The sequence below is a fragment of the Amyelois transitella genome, chromosome 30 (assembly GCF_032362555.1).
Source record: "Amyelois transitella isolate CPQ chromosome 30, ilAmyTran1.1, whole genome shotgun sequence".
Lineage (NCBI taxonomy): Eukaryota > Metazoa > Arthropoda > Insecta > Lepidoptera > Pyralidae > Amyelois > Amyelois transitella.
Window position 1 is genome coordinate 4,826,143 of NC_083533.1, and position 15,418 is coordinate 4,841,560.

The 15,418-nt window shown below is 44.9% G+C and overlaps 1 protein-coding gene across 1 annotated transcript in view; it reads right to left on the bottom strand.

Moving 5' to 3' along the window:
- Nucleotides 1-6,254: 6,254 nt before the first annotated feature.
- The window catches only part of LOC106138897 (multidrug resistance protein homolog 49), a 43,825-nt gene continuing 34,661 nt past the window's right edge, over nt 6,255-15,418 (bottom strand). The window contains exons 13-27 of the mRNA XM_013340188.2: nt 15,283-15,417; nt 13,844-13,974; nt 13,381-13,460; nt 12,736-12,906; nt 12,245-12,427; nt 11,785-11,875; nt 11,360-11,472; nt 11,013-11,142; nt 10,374-10,569; nt 10,011-10,170; nt 9,407-9,598; nt 8,813-9,022; nt 8,374-8,520; nt 7,793-7,901; nt 6,255-7,341 (exon numbers count right to left, since the gene is read on the bottom strand). Of these exons, the coding sequence (XP_013195642.2) occupies nt 7,241-7,341; nt 7,793-7,901; nt 8,374-8,520; nt 8,813-9,022; nt 9,407-9,598; nt 10,011-10,170; nt 10,374-10,569; nt 11,013-11,142; nt 11,360-11,472; nt 11,785-11,875; nt 12,245-12,427; nt 12,736-12,906; nt 13,381-13,460; nt 13,844-13,974; nt 15,283-15,417 (2,149 nt within the window). The 3' untranslated portion in view covers nt 6,255-7,240. The remainder of the gene's footprint in view (nt 7,342-7,792; nt 7,902-8,373; nt 8,521-8,812; nt 9,023-9,406; nt 9,599-10,010; nt 10,171-10,373; nt 10,570-11,012; nt 11,143-11,359; nt 11,473-11,784; nt 11,876-12,244; nt 12,428-12,735; nt 12,907-13,380; nt 13,461-13,843; nt 13,975-15,282; nt 15,418) is intronic.

Consider the following 15,418-nt stretch of genomic DNA (forward strand, 5'->3'; position numbering starts at 1 on the left):
CTGGTCGTCCAAATCTTAACTTAAGGGTACTTATAATAATTTTGAGATTCGTTGCGGAAACTAATAATGCCGATACAGCGTCTCTTGCACGGCCTTTCAGGCAACGTGCTAATCTAGCGATGTTTTCGTCGTCGCTATAGCCACATAACTTCGTCGAGGACATAAACTGACTATAAAATAAGGGCCATTCCTCAGGCTCTCCCGAAAACAGGGGTAGGTCTTTTGCTGAAGTCTGTCTACTCAGCAATTTATTTACAGTATGTACAAGACTATTTACAGTTGGACAAGTTTCATGTGTCGTATTAGGAGGTAAAACTTGTGTACCTGATATCGACGTCCGCGACCGTGGACGTGAGGCAATCGATACATTGTCATCTTCTTCGGCTATAGCTTGTTGTTGTATAGCTAACCTCTGCTCCAAAAGGCGCTTCTCGATACGAGCATGTTCTTCAGCCGCTTCCAATTGAAGGTCGATAAGGCGTCGTCGTCGTGCCTTTACAATCGTCTGTTCTGTCGTGTCGGATCGTATGGACGGACAAGGAGACGGTGCGCGGCTGCCGTGGGCGGACTGTCGGCCCGGCCCGGTCAGGTCGGCGGTAGCGCTAGCCCGTGTCTCTTCCGATGTCATTTTACCTGATCTTGTTTTTACCATAGGTGTGATTGCGAATGGCTCGAAGGACCACTTGAACGGGCCGAGGGTCTATTTGTCTGGTCTGAATAAAATAAAAAAAGAATTTTCCCGTTCAAGATACGTCTTGTCGTCTCGTCGTCTTATGGTCGTCCCCTTAGTGTCCAAGTCGATTGTCCTTTTTTTCACAGTCTGTCAGTCGGTTTTAGTCATCTAAAATGTTAAGTCAGAGTCTCGTTTGTCCATGGAGGCTGAACGGCCGCTACATTTATATTAAAAACAGTAGTAACCTAGTGCATTAGGCAGCTACCTAAGCTAAAAGCTATAATCAACAAACTTGTCTATTACTTTTCAAGTACTTCTCATTATTCATATCAGAACAATAGATAACTAGAAAAATATACTAACATAATACCTAAGTATACATATATAAAATATTTCTTGCTAATATCAAATAATTCTTGTTATGATTCCTTATATTACTATGCTAGATTACGCCTCATATAATGACGACGTGCACGGCTCCGCTTGCGTTGTTTCAAATCCAGTTCCTGTGAAAATTCGGAAAAGCGTCTCTTAATGGAACAAGGAACTTAAACCCCTAGAACCAGCGGTTGGTTGACGTTATTGACAAAGGCACAGGCTATGTACCTGAGTACCATGCAATAACCGAATTGAAATTAAAATGACTTTATTCCAAGTTTTGTACATTATATTTTGGTTTACTATATTGGCTACCGATGTATCTACGCAGAAGTTAAATTTTGTATGGTGCGAAAATATTTGAGCGGTTAAGCCTATCAGAGCTTATTCAAGAACACTAAACAATTATAAAATCTAAAGAAACAAAATTTACAATAATTCGTCATTTTCCAGGTCCTTTACACATGGAATACGTATCATTCGTACCGCTCTCCTACATTTACTTCAACGCGGGCCGTCACTACCGAGCGAGCGCGTCGAGCGAGCAGGCAAGCGTAGCTATCGCACCGAGCACGCCGAACATGCACGCTCGGATTATTGTCACGAGCGTGCTCCACGCGCACGTGGCGGCGCCCGCGCTATGTGTGGTCACGGTCTCAGCCTTCCGGGATGTCCTGGACCATCGGATCGTTAAAGGGTAGGTGCTACATTTATTGGTGAGGTATCGGTTTAGTTTTTTTTTTGAGATTTTCACATTTTAAAAAAGAAAATACGTGATCATGAGGTCTATGGTCCCTGAGAACGTCTAGTTAAATATCTTTGTTGGGAGCTTTATTTTTGGGAGATTTAGCCTCAGAAATTAAAATATTTTATAGACTAGAGTCTGTCCTTGTGCCAATGGTTTGTAGACATTTAAGTATGCGTTACAATCAGTAGTTTATAAGAAGAATGGTAAAAGTTTTAATATTTAAAATTTCAGAGCGCTGTTCACATCAGTAGGAGGCCCGTGTCCGTGGCTGTCGCTATCTCTGTCTCGCAGCCCGTCCGCGGCCGCCAGTGTTGCCAGCAGCTTCGTGCTGTCTCTGTTTGCCGCGCCGCTAGCTATGTTGATTCTGGTTAGATTTTATTTTTTATTTCCTAGCCGTCTCTTTTGCTACTGTTGTATTTCTCAGCAAAGATGATAATTATAATCACTTGTTTTAGTGCGGCCAAGCAGCCGTTCCGCCTGTCGGCCATATGCTATCCTCCGCGTTAGCGCCGCTCATACCATTCTGCGCGGGCGCATGTCAGTCCGTCGCGACACTACCGCACGCGACATTGCTGCCAGCGCCGCAGTTGGCGGCCCTGCTGCTGCTGTACGGGGAGGTGTGTGCGCGGCTGGTGGAGGCTGAAGGCAGCTTGTACGTGGGGGATGTGCTCACTACTTTGTGTTTAGGTGAGTTTCGGCAATTTAGCTTTATTAAATCTCTCGCTTATCTTTGCGTGTTCCCGGTTGCAACCTCCGCTGCAATGTCCGGGGTCCGGAGTCCGCCCACCGACTTTTCTCTCACCACTTGGTCCGGTTTTTAGCGTATTAATAATTAATAATCCGTTCTAGGCATAGGTAGCATTTTCCACAGTGAATTGCTTAAGGATAAATCATTATCTTTTATATATTAAAGAGCAAATTGATTGATTGTCCAACTGACTGATCGCCTTTCCCGAGTTGATATTTGGCAAGTACATAGGTCAAGGGATCTAGCAAGTGAAGACAAATTTAAAAAATTCTGGCGGGAAAGTACATTAATGGGATTTTTTGTTATATATGTGGGAGTCACAGATGGGACCGTGGGCTTTATCTAGTTTAAAGCTTTTTGATATCACACCCAGAGCTATGCTACTTGTGGAGCAGCGGCGTGCTGTGCTGCGCGTACGCACGCTGCGGGCTGCTGTCGCGCGCCGCCGCCAGAGATGTCGCCTTCTGCGCCATGCCCAAGGCTGACCATCATGGTGAGAGTATTACAATCTAAGAAAGTTGATATTTTGATACAAATTGTCAAAATGCAAATGGACAAATATAAACTATAATTTGATTATTCGATAAGGTTCAACTATTAGCGTTTAATGTTCTGTGACTTGGGTTTTTGTCACTTATATCTGCTTGACGTGACGTGACAAGTGTATACTTATGTTTATTTACAGAGTGGGCGTGGTCGCCCGCGTGCGGCGCGTGGGGCGTGGGCGGCCTGTCACGCGTCTTCCGCGCGCCGGCTCTAGCGCTAATGCTGGCTGCTATACATCAATAACATCAGAATTCATCTCTGAATCAGTTAAATTCTGAAGACTGTTTGCCTGATGACTGTCCGGCCTCTCCTGGCTTTTTATATTAAAGATCATGTCTCAAGAACGAACAAAAAAGGTCATTTCGCCGAGTTAGTCATGAAATTATATAATCCAACGTCTCTTAAAATCGAAATAATTCTAAACAATGACTTTTTACCTAAATATCAGGTCCTGCTCTTACGCATGGCAACCCTGGAGAAAACTTTGAGAAAAATGAGGGATTTACCTACATCAGTATTTCTACAACCCCGTTACAATGTAGTTATAGTAATTTTGGGGCCTTATTAAGCCTTCCTTAGATTAGAAAATAGAAGGTAGTGCATAATAAAATTTTAATTAGGATTATCAATATATTTTTAATATTTTAAATATATTTTTTTTTATATTTTTAATCAGGTCTTTTCCTTGCGGTGCATAGCCGAAAAGTTTTTGGCCAAGAGTCAAAAAGTCTATTGCACATTCGTAGATCTGGAAAAGGCCTATGACAGAGTTGAGAGGAATGAATTGTGGTCAGCACTTTCTATGCATGGGGTGAGCAGTCTCTTAATACGAGCACTGAAATCCTTATATGAGGATTCGAGTGCTTGTGTCAGGATAAACGGAGCGCACACTGAGTGGTTTAAGATTGAGAAAGGCGTTAGGCAAGGATGTGTTGCGTCACCGTGGCTGTTCAACCTATTTATGGATAGCTGTTTGACAGATTTGAAAGAGTCTAAAAGTGGATTAAGGATGAATGAGTTACTCGTCAAATGTCTGCTCTATGCCGACGATCAGGTTATACTGGCGTCATCAGCGGAGGAGTTACAGGAGATGGTAAACTGTATGCATGAAGCTTTAAAAGAGAAAGGAATGAAAGTGAACGTAAGTAAAACAAAAACACTGGTTTTTGAAATGGAGAAAGAAATGACAGCATGTAATATTTTGATTGGAGGAGAAAAAGTGGAGCAAGTGAAAGAGTTTGTATATCTAGGATCAAAGTTTACATCAGATGGCAAGTATGATAGTGATATTGAAAGGAGAGTGAACGCGGGGAACATGGTGAATGGAGCTTTGCATGCCTTTATGAGCAGTCAGAAACTATCCAAAAAGGCTCGACTGGCTGTGCACAGGGGCGTGTTGGTCCCGACATTAATGTATGGGAGTGAAAGTTGGGTATGGCAAAAGAAGCATGAAAGCAGAATAAATGCAGTGGAAATGAGAGCGTTAAGGAGTATGATGGGTGTGAAATTAAGTGACAGGATAAGGAACAGCGTGATAAGGGAATGTTGTGATGTGAAAGAAGATGTAGTTACAGGAATAGAAAAGGGTATGTTAAGATGGTTCGGTCATGTGGAGAGGATGAATGAAAGCAGGTTGACTAAGCAGATATACAAGGAGAGTGTGGAGGGAAAGGTCGGAGTGGGAAGACCTAGACGAACGTATCTTGATCAAATTAAGGACGTCCTGGTAAAGGGTCAGGTCAAAAGTACCCGAAACCGCCGAGCTTGTATGAAGAGAGTTATGAATGTGGACGAAGCGAAAGAAGTATGCAGAGATCGTGGCAAGTGGAAAGAGGTAGTCTCTGCCTACCCCTCCGGGAAAGAGGCGTGATTTTATGTATGTATGTTTTAATATTTCGTAAAGTTATTTATTACTTTATCAATTTTGCATAGCTTATGTGGGGCTATTTACAAACTAATTACAGTACTCGTACGATCACCTACGTATCGCCTCGAGTAATATTGGACGGCGCAGAATACCGCAACCTACTGCCAAAACCGAGTGAAACTCCAATAAAATAACGACTTTATTTCAAGTAAGTACATTACATAATATTAGTACAGTAATGGACAGATCAGTTTTAGGGTTTAAATATAAAATAAAGATTGACGGAAAATTTCATGAGGTCCAACCTTGTAGTGTGATTTTTAATAAAATAGTATAGGGGTTACAATTGAATAAATTCATTGTTACTTTCACGTCGTTTCACAGCACCGAGAAACCAGGCGAAACTGTGATTGTTATATAAATATTTCCTCCCATCTTGAATCGTGGTCTTAGGCGGACCCTGGGCTCCTTCCGAGAGAGAAAACCGGGTCAAACGCAGGAGGATCCTGTTTTCTATTCAACAAAATATGTTATTATTTATTAAAGTGATGTGTTAAATAGCATTATTTACTGTTCTTCGGTCCAATTATGCTCACTTAATGTATACCGTAAAAAAAACAATTTACATTTGAAAATAAATAAAAGAACAATTTAAATCGAAACATTTGTTTTATTTATCACAAGGTTTTATGGCTATATCTAGTAACAATTTTTTTCCAACCTGACGCGGTAGATTAGGCTTATTTTATGGAAGATGAAGCGCAGTCAGAAGAAGAGTAGACGGGGAAGGATATTAGCTAAATATGAAAGAAATAAATTAGTATTTAAGAGTATAGAACGAACGGACAAAAATACGCAAAATCTTCTTTTCTGCCAAACAGACATTTTAAAATTACTCTTCCGCCGAATCTATGGCGGGACCAAAGAGTTCCGCGCATGCGTTTTTATACATAAATACGGAATGGTTGTCCATTTGTTCCAAACATTCAATTTTATTTATTTTTTCATTTATTTACATTTATCTTATTTAAAACAATCAAAATGTGATCCCTACAAACCTTTTTACTTTACACTTAAGATATAAATAGATTCAATTGCCCTAATTTATTTTATTTACTTAACGCACATTTTTCATCTATGATGAATAGTTTATAGAAAAGTTTCGCACAGTAGATATTTTTTTTTATTATTATAAATAAGAAACTAAAATAATAGTAAACAAAGTGCTAAAATATAAAAGAAAACTACCAATAGCGTTGCATACTCGATTATTGTTATACATTGTTATGTGAAATGAAAAAAGAAAATATTGAAAGAATGAATAAAAAAGAATTTAAAAGAAATGGAAAGAGATTGACTTATAATTACACTAAAACTATTTGTACATAATAATACTAAATGTCGTGTTGTTACTTAAACAATAAGATCAATTAAATAACTTAATACCAACATAATCACAGTCATGGATAAACTCTATATTTATGTTATTTATAATTATAACCTCAAAATAGGACACTTAAACTAGAACGAGATTTAAATATAGGTGACATTTTTGAAACACGCCTCACTCCAGTGGCTAAAAGATGGAACTTTCAATATTTTTAAAATTTCGCTCTCTCTACCCGTAAGGGATATGTAATTGTATGTATAATATGGAAAGTCGTATAGATAAAGTTGGTGGGCCCATAACCTTTTGAAATTCTGTGCAAATCCATCTTATTGCCACTGAAATATGGTCGGTTTTTAATTACATTCATAATTTGTCAGACAACTTTGTGGTTTAAAAATACTATATCTAAGATCATCAGGTATTAACTCATTATTGTAACAATCTAGGATTACTTAGTGAAAATTCAGAGAGCTAAATGAATAGATGTTAAAAAGTAGCTTTTTAACATCTTTTGAACACGCGAGAGTTTGAGCACGGTCGCTTAATATTTGTTATGTAAAATCGGATTTGAAGTTTATTTAAATTACGCGGATGATACCGCGGGTTTGAGTTGTTTGAAATATAATTATTTTGTAAATACCAATTCTTTTTTGGGAGTTTACCGTAGCTTTTTCTATCAACGATACAAATTTTCATCACCAGAGGCCGCTAGTGGGACTCGAGATCCGAAACCCAATTGATGACAATTGACAACTTTGATCGAGTCGTTGTTTAATGGCAACACTGTCACGTTCTTATGGCAACATTGAACCAGACGCCGTGTCGCCATCTTGTCAACATCGACTCAAATTAGCTAATCAAGATGGCGTCCGACAAGATGGCCGCCGCCGTTACGCCGCCGCGTCCACTGGGCCTTGCTGTTGTAATAATTCCCAGTAAAGTCCTCTCTTTCGCACTAATTCGTCGTGTGACCCGCTTTCGGCTACGACACCTGAAAGAGTAATGTTGGTCATTCATTCATACAATCACGTCTATATCCCTTGCGGGGTAAACAGAGCCAGTAGTCTTGAAAGCTCAGCAGGACTGATAGGCCACGTAGAGCTGTTTTGTTTAATGATAAAATTGAGATTCAAATAGGGACAGGTTGCATGCCCATCGCCTAATAGAACAATCCCAAGTTTATAAGCCTATCCCTTAGTCACCTTTTTGAGCTAGCAACCTGTCATCATATTCAAATTCAAAAAATTTATTCATTATTATGGCATAATTCATATCACTTAAAAATTATCACATCTTTTGGTTTCCCAACATTTCAATCTCCATTTCATCATGAAGCCATTCAGCTGAACATGGCCTTTCAATCTTCTCAAAACTGTTGTATCTGTCTACTTCACAAGGGTGTGTATGCTAGCCTATAGCCTCAAAAAGAATGAACCCTGTACCTTTGTCGATGACGGCGATGGTGTCCGCGTGCCGGACGGTGGCGAGCCGGTGCGCGATGATGACGGTGGTGCGCCCCGCCGCCGCCGCCTCCAGCGCCTGCTGCACCACCTGGCGAGGAAAACACGATGAGGAATTGTCTTTGGTAGATCACATTGTCGCGTGGTTCCCGGCAACAATAGGAAATAGAATAGAACCACTTCATCTCTTTCCCGTGGATGACGTAAGAGGTGAGTAAAGGATATGCTTGGATTTATCTTGGGATTCTCCTTTTAGGCGACCTGTCTAGCAACCTGTCACTATATGAATCTTTATTCTGTCATTAAGACAAACATCTGAACGTGGCCTATCAGTCTATACAAGATTGTTAGCTCTGTCAACCCTGGAAGGGATATATGTAGATGTGACTGTCTGTGTGTCTTTTTATTTGTTTATATAAAATAATCTTTTATTTGTTCCTTTATCTATTTTTAACACTCGCTTTAACAGGTCAAATACATCACTTGTTTGTCCAGACATTGAAACAGATAAACGAATACATGAAGGGCATAAAGAAGACACGGAGGCGGCGGCACCCGCGTACCTTCTCGCTGGCGGCGTCGAGCGCGGACGTGGGCTCGTCCAGCAGCAGCACGCGCGGGTCGCGCAGCAGCGCGCGCGCGAGGGCCACGCGCTGCTTCTGCCCGCCGGAGAGGGACGCGCCGCCGCCGCCCAGCCGGGTCTCGTAGCCCTGCACGCAAACATTTTGTGATCAAGTTACCACACATCTTGGCAAAAAACTGCCCTTCATACAAAATCACAAAACATTCCTTTTAAATTGATCTAATTGAATTTTTCCACCGATGCGATTTGTTTTAACCCCCATTAGAAGCCCGTGACCTAGAAACGGAACCTTGCGCTCTCCATGTGTAGCACCAACCAAGTACTAAGAACTCATTCTATAAAGATATTTATTAATAAAAAAAAAAAAAAAAAAATCTAATAATCCGTAAAAAAAGTTAGTAAATAAAATGTTGTCTCACCGCCGGCAGCCCCGCGATGAAGCTATGCACATTGGCCTTCTGCGCCGCCGCTATGATCTCGGCCATGGGCACCGCGCGGGCGTTGTCTCCGTACGCGATGTTGTCGCGGATGGAGCGCGAGAACAGCGCGGGCTCCTGCTGCACCAGCCCGAGCTGCGCGCGCAGGCGTGCGAGCGAGAGGGAGCGCTTGGTGTCGCGCCCGTCCAGTTTCTGAGGGAAAATGTTTACATGTTTAAGGTACGGTCTGCTTATTCTTCTTGTATCTATATATATTTACACGAAGTGACTCCCGTTCGACCTCTGCAACCTTTGCAGGTAAACCCAATCTGTATTGGATCCTTGGTTACACATTCAGATGCCTGAATGTGCAGGTTTTTTCACGATGTTTTCCCTTTTCGAAAGAGCATCAGTTAGTATTTAAACTAATGTACATTACTTCGAAAATAGTCATTGGTAAATGCGCATTTTAAGCGGGCATCTTACCGGCTCAAACATCGACGCTCTATTGTAATTAGCAACTGTATGGATATACAGTTATTGTCACAAGTAGTTACCTAGTTAAGAGTCAGTCAAGAAAATGCAAAAAGCACTGACCACAACCCCGGAGTCCGGGTCGTAGCTCCTCAGCAGCAGATGCATGACGGTGGACTTCCCGCAGCCGCTGGCGCCCACCAGCGCCAGCGAGCGGCCCGCGCGCACGCGCAGCCGCAGCGCGCGCAGCACGGGCGCGGCGCGGCGCGGGTAGCGGAAGCTCACCGCCTCCAGGCTCAGCTCGCCCGCCGCCGACTGCGGGCCACGATTGCGCAATGAGCGAATGTATTTGGATAGGGGGACACAATATTCTCATCTTCCTCCTGCCGTTACTCCTAACCACTCAAGAGAGCAGCCCGAGGTGCTCGTTTAGACCATGATCCTGAGTGAGGTAAGTCAGATGAGTGAATTCATTCCAGTTGGTGGGCACAATATTTTCTCGGTTTCCTATATTTAGCTGCTGGCTTCAAAGCTTAGGGTCCACTAAGTTACCGGCAAAAAAAGATGTGGAGGTCTCCTAATAACCCCATTAATCAAAAACATTCGCAACATAACCAGGTGAAATGGGATTAGAAAGAGATAGAAGATATTCCCAGATTACGGCACTCTATGATAGTCTAACGTCTATCTTTCTTGAGTCGATAAGTTAAGAAGACCGAATCCTTACCCAGTTAGGGTCATCATCCTCGGTCTCGGAGACGATGGTGGGCTGTCTTCTCAAGGCGAGCAGGATCCTTGCGCCGGCGCGTCTCGCCGCTGAGAAGTTGGGTGCGAATGAGAGAGCTTCTGCTAACATCCACGCGCCGTAGATCAGGGATTCCGCTACACTGAAATCAATACATAAAATCACGCCTTTTTCCCGGAGGTGTAGGCAGAGACTACATCTTTGCACTTGTCAAGATCTCTGAAGAAACAGAAAGAAGTAATGTGATGACAACGTGGTCTCTAGACCTAAGACCTAGACCGAAGTTAGGACCGCACATAGATGAGAGAGAAGGAATCCTAAGGCCTAGATGATGATGGTACTCACAGGATAGCGTACTCGTACTGCAGCCCCTCCCTGGCGATGAGGTAGCCGCCGTACGCGAGCGACACGGCGTAGCCCAGCGTGGGCGCGCACAGGCACAGCCCGTACACGGGCCCGCGCAGGCGCCCCGCCGCGCGCGCCCGCGCCTGCGCGTCACACAGAGCCGCCTTGTAGCGGGAGAGGATTGTGTGTTCCACGCCTGCGATACACAACATCATCATCGTTCAGTAACAAGCGGTTAAATGTTAAATTTTGATGATGAAAGCGATCAGTTTATAAGTTACTCCTATGTAGTTAGACAATCGGAGACTAAAAAAATATTTACTTGATCTTGCCAAAGCCTTCGATACGTTTTCCTTTCCCATTGTAGTACTAAACTTGGGAAAAATCTGTGTTATGTAACTTTACACAAACTATTAAAATGAATGCACTTTAATACATGAAAAACAATAACGCATGCTTGGTTCTGATCAGATATTAGAGATAAAACTATTTTGGTGTTCCCCAAGGAAGTATCTTAAGCCCGATCTTGGAGCTTTACTTTTTAACTTGATTGCTTGCTTGCTGCAAATTTTAAAATGTAAAGCTAGTAAGTGAATTAAACAAAAGAAAAACACATTGGCGTTAGAATGACTAGCTCACCTAAGCTATGCACAGTCCTGATGTTGAGCACGGCCTCGGTGGCGATGCGCGCGGCGTGCTCGAGCGCGCGGCGCTCGCGCACCTCCGTGCGCTTCGTCACGTAGCCCTCCAGGTAGATGCCGCCGATCACCTGATTACATACAAACATATAAAACCACGCCTTGTTAACGGGAGGGATACGCAGACTACATCCTTCCACTCGCCACGATCTCTGCATACATCGTATAATAATAAATTCGGGGTTGTTTCAGATACTATACGACTGTTGGTATCATGTTATGTTTGCCAAACAATTAACGACTCACTTCAGAAAATATGACCAGCATAAAGATTAGTATGACACTCACACACGGCACGCTGAGCAGGCTGACTAAAGTCATCTTCCAGCTGTAGGCCAGCGCCAGCGACACGCCGATCACCATCGTGCTCACTCCCTGTAGAACCGTGCCTAGACGAGTGCCTGCCAGAAAAAACATTAAATATCGGGATTTTATACACTATCATATGAGTTAAAAGACCTATTCTTTATATTTATATTATGATAATTTCCTTTACAGTTATCGCACCACCCGTACATCCATCTGAGTTAGGTCCAAAGACTTTAAAAATTTCAAAATTTGAATCCAATTTGCATTCCAATTTTAGCTTTTGCTACAAGCCAACTAGATCGTATACTTGCCTTATTTGTTTATTACTTAACTGGACAGCAGTAACCTATAGCTAATAATATGTCCGTCTGGTAGATGACTGCCTGTTACTAAAGACAACTCACCGGTAGCTCCCTGCACGGCGGCGCAGTCGGAGGCGAGGCGCGCACACAGCGCTCCCACTGAATTCTCCGAGGCGTCAAACCAGCCTTGCTCCTGGAAAAGACACCAAGTCGTCAGGGTACCTTGGCAACATAAATAATTGAACCCAATTGCTTCTAACTCCAAGTGAGAGAAGGCAGTTTATGAATCTCAAATTATAGGACCTTGACGTCGAAGTTGTCTAAAGTTCTAACCCTGAGGTGGTCAGTTAAAGCAGCATATTAGCACATTTACTTCATCTTCTTTTTAGTCAGTACAGCCCTAAGTGGGGTTTGGCCTTTTCGAGCAGATTCCTCCAGCCACCTCCACCTTTAACTAGATTTGTCTGGCTTATATATCTATGTCAGTACTTTCTCATTTTATTACGCTCCATCCAACCACCATAGATCCGCCATTAAGAAGGCGGCTCCTACTCTCGCTCACCTGTCGCAAGTAGTTGTGGAAAGTCCTGACCCTGAGGCGGTCAGTGAGCGCCGCCCCGGCTCTGTTGAACAGCCAGGTCTGCAGGAACATGACCAGGCCGCAGAGCGCCGCCACCGCCGCGAACAGCCCCGCGTACAGCCGCGACTGCGCCAGGATCAGCTGCCCGTCCGACCCGGAGAACATCTGCGGACGTCATTGCCATACATATAATTCTTAGTTCTGATTTACTTGTGCCGTGTGGTTCCCGACACCAATAGAAAGAAGAATAGGAACACTCCATTTCTTTTCCATGAATGTCGTAAAAGGCGACTAAGAGATAGGCATAAATACTTGGGATTTCTTTTAGGCGATGGGCTAGCAACCTGTCACTATTTGAATATCAATTCTATCATTAAACCAAACAGCTGAACGAGACCTTTCAGTCTCATGAAGACTGCTGTCTCTGTGTACCCCGCAAGGGATATAGACGTGACAGTATGTCATGTACTCACCCCGTACAGCTTGGAGAGCAGCAAGGCGAACACGGGCATGGTGGCGCCGACGAGCAGCGAGGCGAGGCCGCCGCCCGCCAGCTGCGGCCACTCCGCCGCGTTCAGCTGCAGCAGCGACCACGTGGACGCGGCCGGGGCCGGCGCCGCCGCTTCCGAGGAGTCGTCTTCTTCCTGTTACAAGTCATATATGAATCTGGAGTCTTTTGTAAATAGAGAAAATGTTTTTTTTATTTTCCTTAAGTCGGAAAATTGCAGATATTTTCCACTTTCCACGATTTTCTTTTAATTCACATTATGGAGGGAATGAAGATGATGATGGAAGGCAAGTGTTATTTATTTGATACCTGCTTATAAATTCAAAATTTTTATTATTTTATGGATTAACATCTAGCGTACCCTTTTATTGGACGGCCTAGGAAATGATTATATTGATTTACCAACAGATCAAAGTTTTGGGGGGAGAAAAGAATTTCTTGTCTACATTCCCAGACAAGTACTGTCCGCGAACTTTCCAGAAAATAATAAATGGGTATCTCTTGGATAGACATGACACATCTTCGTCTTCAACGTGAGTGGATGGAAGACGAATGCCTAAATAAATAAAACAAAAAAACAAAATTGTACGTTAAGATATAATAAACTTACAGGATCTAGGATTTCAGCGGCGGGTGCGGCGACGCGCGATGTCACGGACCCGAGCCGGCAGCTGCTCCGGATCAGAGATTCTACGACAGAAGACGCAAATATTTATTTATTCCACCTCGAGTTACAGTAACGCACAACAGGACAAACCAAAATATACCTTCCTTTTTAAATTGCTCAAAATCAGTAGCGCCCTACACACCAATAGTCGGTTACTACTTGTCTGTTCTTCCTCCTCGCGTTAGTTCAGATCATATCCACACTTCTGTCGGGAAAAGCCCGGGGTGCGCCTTTGACCATGACCTTGGATTGGATCCTCCGCAACCTTTACAGGGGAACCTAATACGTTTTGGATCATGGTTTCACTTCCCGTTGCTTGAATGTGCAGGTTTCCTCACGATGTTTTTCCTCACCGTAAGAGCATCGGTTAGCGGTAAAACTAATGTACGGGTAAATTAGGACCTACCTCTATGTAGCGAGTGCGCGCTGGCGGTGCTGTTGTTGCGGCGCACGCGCGGCGGCGAGGCGGCGGGCGGGGGGGGCGGCGGCACGTCCTCCGGCTGCTCAGTGGCGGCTGACAGCGGTGGTAAGGGACCCCTGTTGCCAAAATATTCGTAAGTTTAACATTAGTATCTAGTTCTTGGTTACGAGTCTTAAATGTAAAGTCCATGGCCGAGGGGCTGCTGTACAAGCTGTCGGAGGCCCAAGTATGGTCAGGGTTTTGGCCTCCTTCCTAACCGATCGCCGAGTTCACGTCGCAGTGGAAGACGCCGTCTCCTCCGTGCGCCCTGTGCGCGCGGGAGTGCCACAGGGAAGCTGTCTGTCCCCGGCCTGCTACGCCGCGTTTGCCGACGACATCCCTGCCGTCGGCCAGGTGGAGCTGGCGCTGTACGCTGACGATGCGGCGTACTACCCGTCGTCCATACGCCCGCTGTACGCCGCAGCCCAAACTAAATGCTCTGCCGGGCTGGCTCTCCAAATGGAGGCTCTCGGTAAACGTCGGCAAGACTCAAGCAATCGTGACGGGGACAAGACCCCAGCCGCCTCCACTGCTACTGCTCGGCAAATCGGTGCCGTGGCAGCCGCATGTCAAATACCTGGGAGAGACCATCGACCGGCGTCTCACTTCCAAGAAACACGTGGGAGACGTCGTGACGAAGACCAAGGCAGCCAGGGGGAAGCTTCACGCAATCCCCTCCTCCAGCCTCCCCCTGAGGACGAAGCTCGGGATCTACCGAACCTATGTCAGATCCCGCCTCACGTACGCGGCCCCTACCCGGCGTGGTACGCCTACTGCTCTGAGACCAACAGAAGAAAACTCAGAGCCCAAGAGAACCTCAGTCCCAGAGCAGTCGTCGGAGCCCCGCGTTACGGGAGGAACTCGACGATCCTCAGGGACCTGAAGTGGGACGGCCTAGACGACTTTGTGGCCCGGCTGGCCACGAAGATGTTCGAGAGGGCGGACGCATCATCACATCGCCACCTGCGCGGCATCGCGCCGCTCCACGCCCGCCCTCCGGACCGTCGCGTGAAGCCCTCCCCTCGCTGCCTTGCGGCAGACGTCGTCGCCCAGTGACGACGCCGCCGCCGATGGGAACTCCCAGAAGAACGAAGATGAAGACACCCAGGCCGTCACGGCCGCCCCAGTGACCTGCCTACAGTTGTAGGCAGCGAAGAAACCAATGAAGAGGGCCAAAAGCCCTGACCATTCGCTCCAACTCCTTCTTAGGAGTTTGGGAAGACCCCTTGTCTTGCCTTATCTATAGTCATTAATACAGATTACTTCTTATTCCGAGTTTCATTTTTGGACCCAGTACAGCAGTGTCTAGGTAGCCAACTCTATTTTTTTTGTATCAACGTGTCGGGTTAATACCTAAGTGTCCAAGGAAGAAATCAATTGCTTACTTGCTGTTGATGTCATCCTGGACCAGCCTGTAGTAGGCCCCTCCCTTCGCCAGCAGCTCCGCGTGCGTGCCCTGCTCCAGCACGCTGCCTTGCTCCACGTACACGATGCGGGACGCGTTCACTATTGTCGATAGCC